A 19,445-nucleotide genomic window follows, 5' to 3' on the forward strand; every position below is an offset into this window, starting at 1 on the left:
ACTACATTTATATTTTTACTGTGAGGCGGTAGGCAGCGTTCTGTGTCACTATGGGCCAAAATTCCAAGTTATGATAAATTATAAATATGCCTCTGAATTTCCATTCCGAACAGTAATATTGTTTTAAACTACTCCGACATGCAGCATTTTAGAGTCCAAAACATTTAAATGTACACGTATAAGTTGTAAGATGGGAAGATAAATCATTAGACATATTTAATTTTAATAGTGGACGTATTTTAGCAACCAGTTGAATATTGATCACAAAATACTATACAAGCAGCATCAAATGTCTGCAGTTCTGCTATATCACAGCAGGTGGCGCTACACGACTGTATAAACGAACAAGAGAATGACAAGCTGCTGTAGCATATTTTATCTAGAGGTTTTAGTTTCAGTGATACAATTAAGCTACCTGTATCTATGTGCAAAACCACATGACTAAAGGTTTACAAGTACATGAAACATCTGAATCACTAACAGTATGTAGTATATAGCACTGACGCAATATATTATAGTACAGTGATGACGGCAGGGCAGAATGGTGGAAACGAGATGCAATACAGACTGTGTAATGGTTAGCATTGCTGCCTCACAGCACTGAGGTTGTGGGTTCGATTCTCACCACGGCCCTGTGTGGAGTTTGTAAATTCTCCCTGTGCTTGGTACGGTTTCCTCCGCGTACTCCGGTTTCCTCCCACACCCCAAAAATATACTGGTAGGTTAATTGACTCCCATCAAAATTAACCCTAATGTGTGTGTGCATGTGATATGGAATATGGATTGTAAGCTCCACTGGGGCAGGAACGGATGTGAATGGCCAATATATTCTCTGGACAGTGCTCCGGAATTTGTGTGCGCTATATAAATAAATAGCGTGTTAGAGAGGTGAAAGACAGCAAAGGTCAGTGGTATTTTATATTGGATACGCATTATTTTCTCAAAATGTGAGGGCAATAAGGTTTTCTATTTAAGGTACTAATCTTTCCTAACCTATCCAGCGCTCCACATATAGTAAAAATGGGGAGCATCCTGCCCCACAGTTTAAACGTGCTTAATGGAAGCTTGTTCAAAAATCTTCCCTGGCCAAAAACAAGCACGACGGTAGCTCTCTGATGCATGTAATGGGGTCCCCATTAGCCATACCAGTGCAAAAAGGGCAATCCCACATAAATAATACTAGGGATGTGCGCCAGACCATTTTTGTCGGCTTTGGATTTGGATTTTTTACAAAAATTGACAAAAAAAAAAGCTAAAATCACATAAATTGGGTTTTTTTTTCTTCCTAGAGTATTATTAACATCAATAACCTTAATTTCCAGTAATTTACAGTCAATTTAGATCACCTCATAGTTTATAATATTGTTTTCACCATTATTAGCCAAAGGTTGCAGTGAGCAGACTGGTTACCAAGCGACAAAGCAGCAGCACAGACACCGCAGTTTAAAGCACATCTATGACACATTGCCACACAGCAGTGGCAGAAATAAAAAGTAGTGCACCCACCCAGTGGGGTACGGCCAGCAGAATCACAGTATTTGTTACATAGTGGGCTACGGCCCAAGGAGTCACACTGCACAATCTTATTCACATTACACCGCACATAGGGCCTGATTCAGAGCCGGACGCTCTGACAGAGCGCTCGCTCTGAATCAGTGCCGTCCCTCTTACTTTTTGGAGCGGCCTCCTGGCCGCTCGCATAGCTGTGAGTGACCACCCACAGCTATAGCGAGCGGCCAAAATGATGGTCGCGATGGTCAAGACCATCGCGACCATCTGGCTTGCGACGGAGACCCTTGTGGTAGGGTCTCGTCTGCCGCAAGCCCTGGAGTGCTTTTGCCTCTATCAGAGCCAAAAGCACTCCCACTGACATCACTAGTGATGTCAGTGGGGCCGGCCCCAGACGGTAGGCGTTCCCATGAGAATGCTTCCGTCTAGGCAGCCACGCCCCCGGCACGCCCACCAAAGCGGGCATGCTGTCAATCACCATCGACAGCACGCCCCCTTTGGTGCGAGACCCATAACGACGGCTTGGCTATCGTTATTCGGGTCTCGCGCATGCGCACGACGGAACCGCCTCCGTCGTGCGCATGCGCACTTGGGCAACATCGACCCGCTTGCGAGTGCTCAGCGCTCGCGAGTGGGTCTGAATCAGGCCCATAGTGCCCCTGATTCACAATACACCATAAAGTAGTCTCTTATTTATGTTACGACATACAGTAGTCCCCCTTTTACACAATGCCCACAGTAGTGACCCTTTTACACAATGCCCACAACAGTGCCCCTTTTACACAATGCCCACAGTAGTGCCCCTTTTACACAGTGCCCACAGTAGTGCCCCTTTTACACAGTGCCCACAGTAGTAATCCCCCTTATACAATGCCCACAGTAGTAGTGCCACTTATACAATGCCCCCAGTAGTGGTGCCACCTATGCAGTCCCCTTAGTAGTAGGGCCCACTATGCAGTGCCCCCAGTAGTAGTATGCCCCCCAGTGGTAGTGCCCCCATTAGCAGGCCCCCAGTAGTAGTGCCCCCAGTACCAGTGCCACAGTAGTAGCAAGCCCCCAGTAGTAGTCCCCCCATAAGAAGACCCCCAGTAGTAGTGCCCCCATTAGTATGCCCCCAGTAGTAGTGCCCCCATAAGCAGACCCCCAGTAGTAGTGCCCCCATTAGCAGGCCCCCAGTAGTAGCAAGCCCCCATAAGCAGACCCCCAGTAGTAGTATGCCCCCATTAGCAGGCCCCCAGTAGTAGTGACCCCATTAGCAGGCCCCCAGTAGTAGTATGTCCCCCAGTACCAGTGCCCCCATTAGCATGCCCCCCAGTAGTATGCCCCCCAGTAGTATTGCCCCCATTAGTAAGCCCCAGTAGTAGTGCCCCCATAGCATGCCCCCAGTAACAGTATGCCCCCATTAGCAGGCCCCCAGTAGCGCCCCCTTACAAACACACAAATTAAAAAAAAAGAAAAAAAAAAAAAACTTACCTGAATCCCCGCTCCTGCCGCCGTCCGCTCTGCTCTATTACGCGAAGAGGGAGCCGGAAGACAGAGAGTGAGCTCCAACCGGCTCCCTTCGTGCAGCTGCCAATGAGAGTCTGCCTGACTCTCATTGGCTGCTATTACAAACACACAGCTGCCGATGGCGACTGTGTGTTTGTGTCTCTGTAGGGCAGACCGCTATCACAGCGGTCTCTCCTACACTAGAAGAGGCCTGATGTCAGATTCTCTCGCGAGAATCCGACATCAGGAGGCCGCCGTTCGGCCCTGAACAGGGATCCGAGTCAGACAGGGTTCGGGTGGACTCGGATCCCCTATGTTCGGATTCCACAAAATCCGAACCGCTCATCTCTAAATAATACAAATTCTTAATGTCTTCATCTCCTGAGTGAATAATATGATTCTAATATAATACACTGTTGTAATACAATTGGCATGTCCAGCATAGGATATACAGTATATGAGCCCACAAATATTTACCTGTGTGAGATATCATGTGGTTGTTTTTTTCATCATCGGAAGCTTTCAGGTGATTGGTTTCTTCTGACACACCTGACATAAAAGGAACAGGTGAAAAAAACACAACTATTTAAAATATTTTTTGCTATAGGGTAAATTCTTATGCAAAATACTTTGTTGATCCTTTAAAGCCATGCAATGTATATATTGTGCAGTGCATTATAAAAATACATTTCATACAAAAAACATACCCAACAGAATTACACAGTCTACGCAGACTATGCCCTCCCACATGACCTGATCAATGCAAATAATGATCATACTATTATACTCTACATCTATCCAACATGATCTGGCCACTGAATAATAACTACTAAACTACCCATCAGCTGATGTTAGCCTATATTTATACTCCAGCTGAATACAGGGAAAAAACAAATCTACAATAAGACAGAGATATTGGAGGACAAAAGGGTCAGAATTATTTATTGAGAGGAGGGAAAAGGTATGGTGGCAAAGAAAGAAGGGTCCTATACACAGTGTCACCATCTTGTCCAAATAATCAAATAAAAAGGTGTAGATGGAGGCCAGCTGCCAGTCAATCACTAAAACTAACGGCTTACATGGGGGCCAACTGCCAGCCCATAACCAACAACTAACGGCTTACATGGGGGCCAACTGCCAGTCCATAACCAACAACTAATGGCTTACATGGGGGCCAACTGCCAGCCCATAACCAACTACTAACGGCTTACATGGGGGCCAACTGCCAGCCCACTGCCTACAACTAACGGCTTACATGGGGGCCAACTGCCAGCCCATTGCCAACAACTAACGGCTTACATGGGGTCCAACTGCCAGCCCATTGCCAACAACTCAAGGTTTAGTTAGGGACCAGCTATCAACCTATCACCAACAACTGAACGTATCCAAATTCCCTCTGCCAATGACACATAAAAAGGCCCACCGACACTGGTGGTGTCGTTGACCCTAACAATATAGAATAAGTCTAAACCCATGTATTAGCGGGCAGAGCACCTCAAAGCCTACAATAAGACAGCCACTGCTAACGTTCTTTGCTGCCAAATACATAGCAGACAATCACAATAACCAGATGGAACTTCCAAAGAGGGAAGAGATCTCCCAACCAGGAAACCACTATTAAGAACCAGCAACCGAGCACCAAAACGCCACCCCTTAACTTTAATAGGACTACACAAAATCAGACCATAAAAAGTGGACACCACTTTAAATTTTAATCCTTGCTTCTAAATGTATTCTGACAGAGCCTAGGGGCATATTTTTAGTAAAGTGAAATTTTTCAGCAGTGGAGATGTTGCCCATAGTAACCAATCAGATTCTACTTATTTAACTAGCACCTTCTATATTGAAGATAAAAGCTAGAATCTGATTGGTTGCTATGGGCAACATCTCCACTCCACTCTGTGGCGGCACTGATAGCACACCCCACATGTCTGGGCCTGATTCTACACTTGAAAATAAGAAGACTTTTTATTTTTGTTTTTGCTGTCTCAATTTAAACGCTAACTATACTATTTAGGAATAGTATCGCAGCCCAGCCAACTAGATAACTTATCACAATAAATGATGAGACTCCCTTTTTTATATGATGCAATATGGGGAAGCACAGAAAAAAAGGGATACTTCCTCCAGCACACTGCAGCAATATCAACAAAAATACTTGAATCCTATATAATAATAGAAATTCAGAGGTATTAGTTGCATACATTTGCAAATATATGATTAAGTGCCGGGCCAGCGTCAAGGCTCCTCTATACCGGCGTCCCTAACATTAAGGGGTTCATGTCGGAGGCCGCAGGGCACCCCAAAAGAATCCAGCCAAGGACCATCCACAGGGCATCACACAAAAAAGGGAAAAAAGGTGATAGTGAAGTGTAAAGAATAGATGTGTAAAGATAATCAATAAGTGTTAATATAATGAGAAAGAATTAAAATTACATAAATAATAAACAAATAGAAAGGTGATGAAAAAGTATCTATGTGAATTAAGTGGTGATGCATTGTATGCAACTAATACCTCTGAATTTCTATTATCATGTATTTTTGTTGATATTGCTGCAGTGTGCTGGAGGGAATATCCCTTTTTTTCTGTGGTTCAGTGTGCCCTTTACAAGCACCTGTGCAATATCATTAAGCTGATATGAGCGTCCACCATACTTTTTATTTGCAATATGGGGAAGATCTGTGCTTTAGATCCCCCCAGTGTGGAATTTTATATGTGTATATGCTATTTAAATCACTGACTGGTAATCAGACAACTACTAAGGGGGCACATTGCTTAAAAAAGGAGGGTGTCATCACGTGGGGCATTAAGTTAGGGCACGATATGCCTTCCCCAAACAAAATGTTTCTGTAAGCAGACAATAGCTGCTACAAATCCACACTTTTCGAAAGAGTGGTCTGCCCTTTTTCAAATGTGAGTGCCCCCCGTGTTGCAATTATGGGCGTAAGAGGATACCCAGTGCACACCCATATATGGAAAAAGTTTGTTTTCCACAGCGCAGTGTAATATTGTCTGGGGATCACAGGTGAACACCAGACAATAGCTTCTAGGCTTCCCGCATCCTTTGATAGATGGGACTCCTCTCTTTCAAATATGGGTGATTCCATATGTTAGGTGCTATATTGGGCATAAGCGCATAAGCAGGCACAAAGAGCCCCCCGTCTATAAACATAAAAAAGTGTTTTCCGTAGCACTGGGTAACCACAGCTGATCACCAGACAATAAGATCTAAGGGGACAAATTAATTTAAAAGAGGGAACCCCCTTTTTCTAAAGAGGGTGCCCCTTCATTATTGGATGCCAGGTTGGGGGAGATCTTTCCCCAACCCTGGACTGTAGTGCAGGGGGTTAATTTCTCGTGATCACACTCAACTCTGTTGAAAGGGGATACTCCCCTCTTTCAAATGAGTGGTATCTCATCATTGTAGATACCACGGTTAGTGACATAGAGGCACTTATAATCGCTCTCCTCCATTCTTTTTAATTATACTTTATTTATTTATTCATTTTGACAAAACTCCAGTTGGCACTTCCCGATCCGGCCTGACAACTGTCAGGACCAGTGGACTAAGGTAAAACAGTTTTATTTTTATTTTTTTAAGCCCCCACTGTAGAGGACCAGTCTGACTCGTCCTTCAGCCTCCACATTGTACATCTGCAGAAAGAGTCAGGCTCAACCTTAGCAGCGAAGGGGTTAAATTCCATCAGGCATATAAAATGCATTCTGTTTTCCCTCTATCTATAGCTTGTTAAACTCACTGTTAACAAATGTAAATGTATACACAGACAATAAATGATACATACTGTAGTGTATATTGCTATTATAGACTTTCTGGTACTTATGTACTTTACGGACTCATTGCAGAGAGAACCCAAGTGTTCTGCACTCATTGTTATTATTATTATCATCAATCATGTTAATGTCTAAATCCCCTTCACGGAGAGGACCCTGACGTCATCAGCCAGTGTCCAGCGTCATTCCCAGTGTCCAACGTCATTCCCTACCATCCAAGTGGGCATAGAGGGGGAATAAAACCTGGTGGCAAGCGTAGTGAGCCCGAAGCGCGGCGAGCCCAGCGAGCCCGTGAGGGGACAAGTTTCTTCTTCTTTAGGTTGGGACAACTTTCGGTACTTGTGTCAGTAAAGTACACATGTACCATTTAAAACATTCATTGGGTTCTCTCTGCAATGAGTCCGTAAAGTACACAAGTACCGACTTTGTATATTAAGCAAGCAGTATTGGGAGATCCAAACATGTACTTAGATAGAAGAACACTACCAATTCCATTACCATTCTCCTTGTTACTGTCCTGCAGGTTTTTCGGAGGTGGGGATGGTGGCAGTGGGGCTTTCCGCTTTGTCCTTCTCAGAGAAGAGTCAAATGAAGAGGTCATGCTATGCTGAAAAGAGCCAGTCCGGCATCGGTCAAATCCAGGTAGGGTCTACAAAGAAATAATATTACTGTATCTTAATAATAGATTAGTGTATGTATGTATGTGTATATTTATATCTACACATAAAAATATGCACACATGCTATAGCCCATAATTCCATCTGTATTGTGTAAATCAAAATAAAACAAATGTGCAATCAAAGATGTGCAAAACACCTTATACCAATTCACTAAGTTTAGCTATATTTCGCGGGATGTAGGAAAGGTAGAAATGCAGTCAAACCCCAAAAATATGGGTGTGACTGCATTGCACAAATGCACCAAGCCCTGGAATGTGATGCAATCTGGGGCTTGGTTGCGGTGGGTAAAGCCATCTTCCTGATCGACATGCAATGCCGGCATGCATGCGAAGAGCTGCGGGATGCATCGTATCCCACCTGCGACGTGTCATGCATCCCGCCCAGTGTGTAATAAAGTCGAAAAATGGCAGCTCAAACGGGTGGGCATTTAAATCGCCTGTCCAGTTGAGCTGTTAATCACCACCGGATGCCACAGCATGTGTATGGGCGATCGGAAGATCGCCCGTACACACCAGCAGATGGCCGATATATCTTTCTGATATGTCGGCCATCTACTGTGCTACACAGCCGATCGGATAGGTCTGTGAACTACGTCATTCACAGACATATCCGCTGTACACACCCGGCGATACACTATACATATATCACCCGTTCACGGGCGATATATCTATCAGTGTGTACACAGCTCAAAACGGAATGGAATTAGGATCCAGAGCTAAACCTCACTCTTTCTAGCCAGGAATCCTGAATTCAGTGTAGCCCTATCAGCTTTATTTCCTAGGTCAACAAATGTTGCATTAAAGAGGAAAAAGTAAATTTAACTATCGTAGATGATTTGTGTTTAATATATAGTACACTACTCAATCGGATACACTACAGCAGGTTTGTTTTGTTTTTTTATAACATGTTTAAAACTTCGAGTTCACTTAAACTAATCCAACAATTTAGTAGAAATCTAGACACTGCTCATTTACAGACATTGCAGAGCAACTAGACTATGGGCCTGATTCAGAGCCGGACGCTCTGACCAGAGCGCTCGCTCTGAATCAGGGCCCTCCTCCATTAAAATGGAGCGTCCTCCTGGACGCTCGTATAGCTGTGGGTCACCACCCACAGCATATACGAGCGTCCAAAAAGATGGTCGCGATGGTCTTGACCATCGCGACCATCGGACTTGCGACGGAGACCCTGCGGTAGGGTTTCCCTGCCACAAGCCCTGGAGTGATTTTGGCTCTATCAGAGCCAAAATCACTCCCACTGACATCACTAGTGATGTCAGTGGGCCGGCTTCTGATGGTAGTCGTTCCCTTGGGAACGCCTCCGTCTGGCAGGCACACCCCCGGCACGCCCACCAAAGGGGGCGTGCTGTCAATCAACATCGACAGCACGCCCCCTTTGGTGCGAGACCCGGAGCGATAGCTTGGCTGTCGCAGTCCGGGTCTCGCGCATGCGCATGACGGAGCTCCCTCCGTCGTGCGCATGCGCAGTGGGGAACATCGACCCACTTGCGAGCGTACTGACGCTTGCGAGTGGGTCTGAATGACCCCCTATGTTTCAACAATGAAAGTCAGTATCTTGTTTAGAGCATTGTTTTTCAATTGCTGGTTAATCGCCACATGTACAGTGGATCTGGAGTCTTCCTAACGCCAGTGGGTAAACTGACGCAAATAAGCCTCACAGGGGTCTATGGGCATGATTCAGACCCGCTTGCAAGCGGGTTGATGATTGAGCATTGCGCATGTGCGGCGTGCGCAAGCCTCGTAGCGAGTGAGAAATTCACTCGCTCCGGGGCTCACTACAAACGGGCCGGCTGTCGATGTTGATCGACAGCTCGCCCCGTTTTGTAGGCGGGGTGGGGGGGTGGCTGGAAGGAAGGAACGCCTGCCGTTTGTGGGCGGCCCTACTGACGTCACCAGTGATGTCAGTAGTGAGCTTCCAGCTCTATTAGAGCAGGAAGCTCACTGGGGCTACCACAAGGGTCTCGTCGCAAGCCCTGGCCGCTCGCAACAGCTGTGGGTGGTCACCCACAGCTTAGCGAGTGGCCAGGAGCCCGGCTTTTAAAAAAAAAAAGCGGCCGCCCTCATTGAGAGCGAGCGGCTCTGAATGAGGTCCTATGTACTAAGCCTTGGAGAGAGATTAAGTGGACGGAGATAAAGTACCAACCAATCAGCTCCTGTCATTTTGCAAACACAGCCTGTAAAGTGACAGGAGCTGGTTGGTATTTTAGCTCGGTCCACTTTATCTCTATCCAAGGCTTAGTACATAGACCCCACAGTCAAGAAAATTAGTTTTCACCATAACCAGGAAGATAAAAAAAAAAAATAATATAAAAGTTTTTGATGACGGCCACTAGATAACAAGCACTTCAGTTATACAGCTGGTGGCTATAGGAAAGTATATAATAGTTAAGGCACACACAGATATTTCTATTTACATTTTTGGTGTTTAATTCCATTTTAAGTACATTCAAATGAAATCAAAAATCACATACCCTTTCTGTTTCCTCAACACTGACAGACTTTACAACAAAAGATGAAGTACGAATTTGCCCGCGGGTTATGTTGTTTGTGGCATTATGTGGCGGGTACATAGGAGGCAGTGGGGCTTTCCGTTTCTTTGGAGCATCAGAAGGCATTGTGTTAGAATCATGGGAATTTGAGACAGTGTTCGTTCTCACTACATTTGATGGTCTTGTTTTATTGAGCAATGGAGTAGCGGGGGCACTGTTAGTCTGGACAGAAGACAGAACAAGTTATTTTATTATCTTTTTTTTATATGTCACACATGGTTCCATAGCGCCATATATAGGATAGAACATACAACAAAATGACATAAGTACAACAGATAGTTAAAGACAGGTTTACAAATTTAAATATGTCCATTATTACAACCTGCTAATTATATAGTAGCAAAAGCTTACATTCTAGAAGGGTTGTGGGTAGACACAAAGAGGGAGATGGGAGCAGAGTTGGGGAGTGCAGAGGATGGAGAGTTAGTAGGATTGGTGGTAGTCTTAAGAGGGGAGAGGAGTCTTAAGGGCACATTTGAAGGCTGGATGAAAGTCTGATTGTGAGAGGGCATTTCAGAGGTTGCGTGCAATACCTGAGAAATCCTGAAGAGGGAGAAGGCAGTCATTAGAAAAGCAATGAGGTTTGAAATATAGGAAGGAGGAGAGGGGTTGAGGGCTTTGTGAGTGAGTGACATAATGAAGGTAGGACATTCCGTGGATTGGTTCGGTTTTGGAGATAAGGTGGGTTTCAAAGTCCAGTGCAGACAGGGATGAAATTAGTTACAGGTACTGTAGTTTAGGAAGCAATGAAAAAACCTAACTATAGGAATGCCAGGACGTATATGTACATATATGTACTTGTAATTTCATGCCTTATTCCGAAGTAATCCAACATTTTTTGTCCACCAATTTTGTTTATTCCAATTAATGTACATTATCAATATTGAGCAAAATATAAGTATATAATAATATTGTGCAATTTCTTAAAAAAAAATATTGAAAAAAAATTAAAGATTAAACATTTCATTAAATGGTCAATAGAATATTACCTCAATAGAGGCCATTAAGGTCATAGTCAGACACTAGCCAGTAATGAAATATGTACCCATTTCTTGGCTAAACCAATATTCATGAGAATGAAGCCTATGCATTCACTAATGTACTAGTGACATCACTGAAGAGCTATATAGGGGATTGATACACTTAAGGCACACATCCACTTGGCGATATTAATGAGCGATTGAATAATAACAACATTGTTCGATCTCTCCTTAATTCGTGCACTATAATGTCGGAAACGACCAGCCATGCGAGCTCCCGCTGGTCGTTTCCGACATCAATCATCGCCTGTACATGCTGGTCAATCTGCCGATAACGACATATAGACCATGTTCAGGGGTGAGGGAGGGTGCCTACACTGAACAACATATTGTTCAGTGTAGACACAGCAGGGGAAGAGAAACAACTGTACGATAACAATGTTATAATCGTACTGTCGTTCCACTATCTGCTAGTGGATGTGCCCTTTAAGATAAGACCGCTTTAGAGGCCTCGCTAACCACAGAATTGGACACAGTGCAGCTTTTTGTATTGGGTAGAGCGATACGCCCAGTTGAGTGGATATCTTGGTACTCTGCGTTAAGCATACTTGCCTACTTTTGAAAACTAGTTTCAGGGAGATTCGTTCGTCGTAGCGTGTGCCGCACTGCTGACGGGTGTGCCATGCTCCGCCCAAAGGAGTGACTAGCTTCATTAAGGTGTGCACCACTGGAGGGGCGTGTCCAGCACTGCCTATAGGAGTCTAGTAACACCCATGTAGATATATGTGGCTATCATACCCGGAGGGTACAATTATAATGCAATTACTAACTAGTGGTGGATGGGGAGGTTTTATGCATGTCTATGCTGCTGAAGAGGCGGTCACCACTACACACAACTCCGCTGTGGCCAGCAGACAGTATCCAATGTCGCGCGTCATGACGTCCTCTCATCCAGCACCTATCCCATCTGGACTTGCACGTTCGTAGACCGGAAACCCTACGGGACAGTGTGGAATCCGGGGTTTTGTTAAACATTTTGGGGTAGCGGATGCAGAAGGGTAGGGGCGGTACCCCCGATTCTGGGAGCACCACCTGTACTAGTGTGCCCTTGAATATGTGTAAATACATATGTTAAAATTGTATAATTACTTTATTATAATTATAGTAAAGTGGTTGTTATGGTACCTTCTTTATATTATAGTCCCCATGCTGTGTCCCCTTCTTGTGTGCATTCAACCCCCCCACCCCTTCACCCTTCTCCCAAAACTTTTATTTATTTTCCCCAGCCAGCCTGTTTTATGGTAGTGGGGATCATGGCGGGGACTCTCTCACCTGACTTAAGATGGGGAGTCCTGCCTGCCCGTTAGTGTGGCTGGAGGACAGACCATAAAAGGAGAGGGACAGTGACACGGGAATAAACCTGGCACGCGCCTCGGGCTGAGGAGAAACTGACTGCACTGCAGACTGTGTGGGAGTCCTGACGAAACATTTGGAGAGGAAAGACTTGCATTGAGGTACTGACCATGGCTGCCATCAGCGCAGTGTTTTCAGAGGCAGCAGCAGAGCAGCGCGAGCCTGTGAGGGATGGGGACCTCCGGAGTTTGTGATGTGACAGTGGCCGGTGAAGGAGGAGCCGGGGCGGACCAGGAGAAACAGCACCAGCCATTTCTTCAATACTTGTAAGCATTGACTGCAGGCAGTCCATGGGCGGATCAAAGCGGACCGGAAGGGCCAGTCTGCACTGCCTAACCCTCGGTGCCAGTGGGAGGTCCGGAGGCAGATCAGACTTTTCCTCTGAGGAGGCGGGGTGGCTAGTATTCAGATGTTAGATGTCACGCGTCATGACGTCTCATCCAGTTCCTGTCCCATGCACAGTCTGGATTCCCTACGAGTTAGTATGGAATCCGGGGTTTTGGTAAACATTCCGGGGTAGCGGGAGACTCTGCAGTGAAGCGGGAGTCTCCCGCAAGATGCGGGAGGGTAGGCAACTATGGCGTTAAGGCCACAGCATCTAAGTTTCTAGCTTTAACCAAAAATGTATACAGCATACTGAACAAAATTGCTTATTGGAGAATTAGAACAAAATCAGCCCTTTTGGGTAGGGAACACTTCTATTGTTCTCTAAAATGATACAAGCACTGTAACACAGAAATTCCAGTTGTACAAATTGAGGCAGAGTTTACAGAGTTTCCAATATACAAGAATTTTTAGTACTTCCGTATCTTTGCGGCCCCCTGGTTACGCTACTTATGTATCTTCACTATTCAGTGAAGATACATAAGTAGCGTAAACTTGAGGAAATACCACGCTGCGGGCACGGTGGCTCGCTTCGCTCGCCACATGGATTTATTCCCCCTCCATGCCCACTTGGAAGGTTGGGAATGACGTTGGATGGTAGGGAATGAGGTTGGACATTAGCGTAAAGATGAGCCAGTGTCCAACGTGGGCATGGAGGGGGAATGAATCCATGTTGCAAGCGAAGCGCGCCACCGTGCCCGCAGCGTGGCGAGCGCAGCAAGCCCGCAAGGGGCCAAACAGTATTTCCTGGTTACGCTACTTACGTAGCATCACCAGGGGGCCGCAAAGATACGGAAGTACCGATTTTTTACCACATCAGAATATCCTATTAATATTACCTGATCACGTTTTTTTTTAGTACTTCTGCGGAAGAAATTGAAAAACCGCTTGTCTTCATTGTGTTTTATGTCCATATTCTGGCAAGACTCTGTAAAACATGTTACACACATTGTATAGAATTAGGTATTTATATGAACACAAAAGGTATAAAGCCATCTCTTAAGATTAAGCAATTTGGGGCAGATCATAACCTTCTTTGTAAGGATGGCATCATTTGGGGCAATATGTTCCCTTGTTTTTCCTTTTCAATTCAAACTGCAACTGATCAGGACCGCACAGGTACAGGAGTGTTCAATATCAACACTGAGGCCCTGATTCAGAGGCGGACGCTCTGACAGAGCGCTCGCTCTGAATCAGTGCCCTCTTTCACTTTTTTTTAGAGTGGCCTCCTGGCCACTCGCATAGCTGTGGGTTACCACCCACAGCTATAGCGAGCGGCCAAAAAGATGGTCGCGATGGTCAAGACCATCACGACCATCGGGCTTGCGACAAAACCCTTGTGGTAGGGTCTCGTTGCCGCAAGCCCTGGAGTGCTTTTGGCTCTATCAGAGCCAAAAGCACTCCCACTGACTTCACTTGTGATGTCAGTGGGGCCGGCCCCAGACGGTAGGCGTTCCCATGGGAACGCCTCTGTCTGGGCAGCCACGGCCCCGGCACGCCCACCAAAGGGGGCGTGCTGTCAATCACCATCGACAGCACGCCCCCTTTGTAGCGAGACCCGGAGCAACGGCTTGCCCGTCGCTATCCGGGTCTCGCGCATGCGCATGACGGAGCCGCCTCCGTCGTGCTCATGCGCACTTGGCCAACATCGACGCGCTTGCGAGCGCTCAGCGCTCGCGAGCGGGTCTGAATTAGGCCCAGAGTCCCAACAGAGACAGGAATTAAGGACTAAATTTACTAAGAAGAAAGTTTGAAGGGGTTTAGAAACAGATGTAACTCACTGCGGCTTGATGGCAACCAAAGTAATTACTAAAGGATGTTTTGACCTTCCAAAAAGAACCCACTATCAATCTCAATCGGCTTCTAAATCCTAGGGGTGAGCGGGTTCGGATTTCTGAAATCCGAACCCCCCCGAGCCCCCCCGATCCGAGTCCGATCCGAGTCAGGCTTGACTTTTCCCGCCTGACTCGGATCTGAAATCGAGGCAAAACGTCATCATCCCGCCTTCCGAGTCTCGCGGGTTTTGGATCCTATATAAGGTACCCGCGTCGGCGCCATTTTCTCACTCGGCTGTGGACAGTGAAGAGGGAGGGTGGGAGTTAGGGCTGTGTAGTGTAGTGTAGTGTAGTGCTGCTGTTGTCCACTACTTCAAAGTCCATAGGGGCTGGCTGTGTTGTGCTGTGCTGCTGTTGTTAATAGGGGCTGTGTCCACTACTTCAAAGTCCATAGGGGCTGGCTGGACTGTGTTGTGCAGTCAGTTCTCCATAGGGGCTGTGTCCACTCCAAAGTCCTGTGCAGTGTCCCAGTCCTAAAGGAGTGCTGTAGTGTTGTCCAGGGGGTGCTCTGTCCATCAGGGGTGCTCCCCCCAAGTGCTAAAAAAATAATATATTTTCTGTGTTTGTGAATTGTGTGCGCAGTAGCCGCACGTGCATCAACAAAGTAGTGCCAAGCGTGCGCCTGTGTCATAAGTAAAGGGCCGGCTGGCTTGACCGTTAAAGGGTGCTGTAACCCCCGAAAGTACACTCCAGTCCAAACCAAAAAAAAAATTATTTTCTGTGTTTGTGAATTGTGTGCGCAGTAGCCGCACGTGCATCAACAAAGTAGTGCCAAACGTGCGCCTGTGTCATAAGTAAAGGGCCGGCTGGCTTGACCGTTAAAGGGTGCTGTAACCCCCGAAAGTACACTCCAGTCCAAACCAAAAAAAAATTATTTTCTGTGTTTGTGAATTGTGTGCGCAGTAGCCGCACGTGCATCAACAAAGTAGTGCCAAGCGTGCGCCTGTGTCATAAGTAAAGGGCCGGCTGGCTTGACCGTTAAGGGTGCTGTAACCCCCGAAAGTACACTCCAGTCCAAACCAAAAAAAAAAATTATTTTCTGTGTTTGTGAATTGTGTGCGCAGTAGCCGCACGTGCATCAACAAAGTAGTGCCAAACGTGCGCCTGTGTCATAAGTAAAGGGCCGGCTGGCTTGACCGTTAAGGGTGCTGTAACCCCCGAAAGTACACTCCAGTCCAAACCAAAAAAAAATTATTTTCTGTGTTTGTGAATTGTGTGCGCAGTAGCCGCACGTGCATCAACAAAGTAGTGCCAAGCGTGCGCCTGTGTCATAAGTAAAGGGCCGGCTGGCTTGACCGTTAAGGGTGCTGTAACCCCCGAAAGTACACTCCAGTCCAAACCTAAAAAAAAATTATTTTCTGTGTTTGTGAATTGTGTGCGCAGTAGCCGCACGTGCATCAACAAAGTAGTGCCAAGCGTGCGCCTGTGTCATAAGTAAAGGGCCGGCTGGCTTGACCGTTAAGGGTGCTGTAACCCCCGAAAGTACACTCCAGTCCAAACCAAAAAAAAAATTATTTTCTGTGTTTGTGAATTGTGTGCACTGTGGCTGCACGTGCATCAACAAAGGAGCAGCGCCAAGCGTGCGCCTGTGTCCCATAAGTAAAGAGCCGGCTGGCTCATTTCTTAAAGGGTGGTGTAACCCACAAAGTGCACTACTCTCCAGCAAAAATAAAATAATATTTTCTGTGTTTGTGTGCGCTTTAGCCGCACGTATATATATCAATATAACATAAATGGAGGACCAAACTTTCTCCGATAAAAATAAAATAGGGAAAGATCAAGAACCACTTCCTCCTAGTGCTGTTGCTGCTGCTGGGAGTTGTTCATCATCCCAGAGAGGAAGTAGGAACATCACTACTTTTACTAAACAATTGACCCTCCAACAGTCCCTAGCGATGAGGATGAAGTACGACAGCAGTCATCCTGAAGCAAAACGTATAACTGAGGCCTTGACTGCTATGTTGGTGTTAGACGTGCGTCCGGTATCCGACATTAGTGCAGTGGGATTTAGACAATTGATGGAGGTAGTGTGTCCTCGGTTCCAAATCCCGTCTAGATTCCACCTGCATCCTCAAAGCAGCAGCGACAAGCGTGCGTCTGTCTGTTAAAGGGTGGTGACACCCTCAAAGTGTGCTACACAAACAATTAAAATATTGTTCTTTTTTTTTCTGTCTTTGTGAATTGTGTGGGCTGTAGCCGCACCTGCATCCTTAAAGCAGCAGCGACAAGCGTGCGTCTGTCTGTTAAAGGGTGGTGACACCCTCAAAGTGTGCTACACAAACAATTAAAATATTGTTCTTTTTTTTTCTGTCTTTGTGAATTGTGTGGGCTGTAGCCGCACCTGCATCCTTAAAGCAGCAGCGACAAGCGTGCGTCTGTCTGTTAAAGGGTGGTGACACCCTCAAAGTGTGCTACACAAACAATTAAAATATTGTTCTTTTTTCTGTCTTTGTGAATTGTGTGGGCTGTAGCCGCACCTGCATCCTTAAAGCAGCAGCGACAAGCGTGCGTCTGTCTGTTAAAGGGTGGTGTAACTCTCAAAGTGTTCCAAAAAATAAAAAACTATTTTTTTAATGTGTTTGTGACTTGTGTGCGATGTAGCCACACTTGCATCCTTAAAGCAGCAGCGACAAGCGTGCGTCTGTCTGTTAAAGGGTGGTGTAACCCTCAAAGTGTGCTCCACAAACAATAAAAATATTCTTTTTTTTTTTCTGTCTTTGTGAATTGTGTGGGCTGTAGCCGCACTTGAATCCTCAAAGCAGCAGCGACAAGCGTGCATCTGTCTGTTAAAGGATTACATCGGTGACAGCATCCAAGTAGGCATGTCAGACAGTCCGTACCTGTACTGGCAGGAAAAAGAAGCAATTTGGAGGTCCCTGTACAAACTGGCTCTATTTTACCTGAGTTGCCCCCCCTCCAGTGTGTACTCCGAAAGAGTGTTTAGTGCAGCCGGGAACCTTGTCAGCGAAAGGCGTAGGAGGTTGCTTCCACAAAATGTTGAGAAGATGATGTTCATAAAATGAATTATCAACTCTTCCAGGGAGACCAGCCTCCAGAACGTACAGAGGGACCTGTGGTTCCAGCAGGGACGAATTAATACTCTGTGAGGATGAGGATGTACACACTGAAGAGGGTGAGGAATCGGTGGATGAGGAGGATGAGGATGACATCTTGCCTCCGTAGAGCCAGTTTGTGCAGGGACACATTAATTGCCAGCTTGTTTTGTGGGGGCCCAAACGAACCAATCATTTCAGCCACAGTTGTGTGGCAGACCCTGGCGCTGAAATGATTGATTTGTTAAAGTGTGCATGTCCTGTTTATACAACATAAGGGTGGGTGGGAGGGCCCAAGGACAATTCCATCTTGCACTTCTTTTTTTTCTTTGCATTATGTACAGTTTGGGGCCTAGTTTTTCTAACTGCCATCCTGTCTGCCACTGCAGTGTCACTCCTAGATGGGTCACGTGTTTGTGCCGCCCACTCGTGTCGCTTAGCATAGTCATCCAGCTACCTCGGTGCAACCTTTTGGACATGAAAACACTATTGTGAGGTGTGAGGTGTTCAGAATAGACTGGAAATGAGTGGAAATTAAGGTTATTGAGGTTAATAATAGCATAGGAGCAGAGAAACCTACAAATTCTGTGATTTTAGCTGTTTTTATGCTTTTTTTTAAAAAAATACAGATCCAAAACACAAAACCCAGAACCCAAAACACGGAAGGGTGGTTTTGGCAAAACCAATCCAGATCCAAAACACGAAGAAAGATCCAGATCCAAAACCAAAACACAAAACACGAAAAGTGGCCGGTGCACACCCCTACTAAATCCTCGATTCCGCCATGGTATAAAAGTGCTGTATGGATCCCTAGGGGTATATTTGCAAAAGTGCAGTTTTTTAGAAATGGAAATGTTGCCCATAGCAACCAATCAGATTCTACTTAACATTTATCTAGTACCTTCTAGAATATAATAGCTAGAATCTGATTGGTTGCTATGAGCAGATGGAATGAGCTATTTTACTGCCCATGCATCATTTTCAGAGATATCACTCTGGGCATGCGTCACATTTGCAGTTCAAAGTCACATTGATCTGCATCAGTGCAAGCGGTAACAGGCCAGTTATGTTAAATTAAAATAGTCAGCAACATTAACATTGAACAGTTACAAAGCAATAACCTTATTGTTCTCTCTTGCTTTTAAAGTTTAAATGTAACTATAATAATAATGAAACTGAGCGTTTACCTTGTAAAGGTGGCGGCCTGAACTCTGTGGGAGATGTGGCTGAAATGAAAGGAGGAAAAATCATGACATCTATAATAAACAAAAAGTACAAATAATACATAGTAATTTGTAAAATGAACCATTTTTAAGAGAAGTCCAGCTTCATACATTTATTTCTAACTCTGTCTAGTCCTAGCTAATAATCCGTTTGTGTCACAGCTGTTTAGAAACCATGACAGGAGAACCTCTCCCCTTAGGGCCAGATTCTGAATCGCACGCAAAAGCAAATACAGCAGCGTCTATGGGCAGTCACTCACCTGCAACTTCATGCAAATCTAATAAAAGCTCCTTCCCTTGTGCACATCTCTGCGGCTGAATGTGCAAGGAGTGAGACGCCCACCTTTAGCGCCCGTGCACACTGTAATACCAACTGGTGTGTCCTTATACGTCACCATCAGTCACACAATCAAAACTTGCATCAGCCCTAAGAGAGGTGCATCTGACCATGGCCTGCTATGCCTGCGGCTGTGTGTCTATATACGCAGATGCTTCCATTGAGACGCTCGCGACAATCA

General features: G+C 45.7%; 1 protein-coding gene across 3 annotated transcripts in view; it reads right to left on the minus strand.

Moving 5' to 3' along the window:
• COBLL1 (cordon-bleu WH2 repeat protein like 1) overlaps positions 1 to 19,445 on the minus strand; it is a 166,103-nt gene that overhangs the window by 23,208 nt on the left and 123,450 nt on the right. For all 3 annotated transcript variants that reach the window (XM_088474830.1, XM_088474829.1, XM_088474831.1), the window contains 5 exons: positions 18,892 to 18,930; positions 13,656 to 13,744; positions 9,962 to 10,201; positions 7,289 to 7,439; positions 3,475 to 3,546 (listed from right to left, as the gene is read on the minus strand). In XM_088474830.1, coding sequence (XP_088330956.1) covers positions 3,475 to 3,546; positions 7,289 to 7,439; positions 9,962 to 10,201; positions 13,656 to 13,744; positions 18,892 to 18,930 — 591 coding nt within the window. The remainder of the gene's footprint in view (positions 1 to 3,474; positions 3,547 to 7,288; positions 7,440 to 9,961; positions 10,202 to 13,655; positions 13,745 to 18,891; positions 18,931 to 19,445) is intronic.

The sequence above is a fragment of the Taudactylus pleione genome, unplaced genomic scaffold (assembly GCF_031769625.1).
Source record: "Taudactylus pleione unplaced genomic scaffold, aTauple2 ptg000156l, whole genome shotgun sequence".
Lineage (NCBI taxonomy): Eukaryota > Metazoa > Chordata > Amphibia > Anura > Myobatrachidae > Taudactylus > Taudactylus pleione.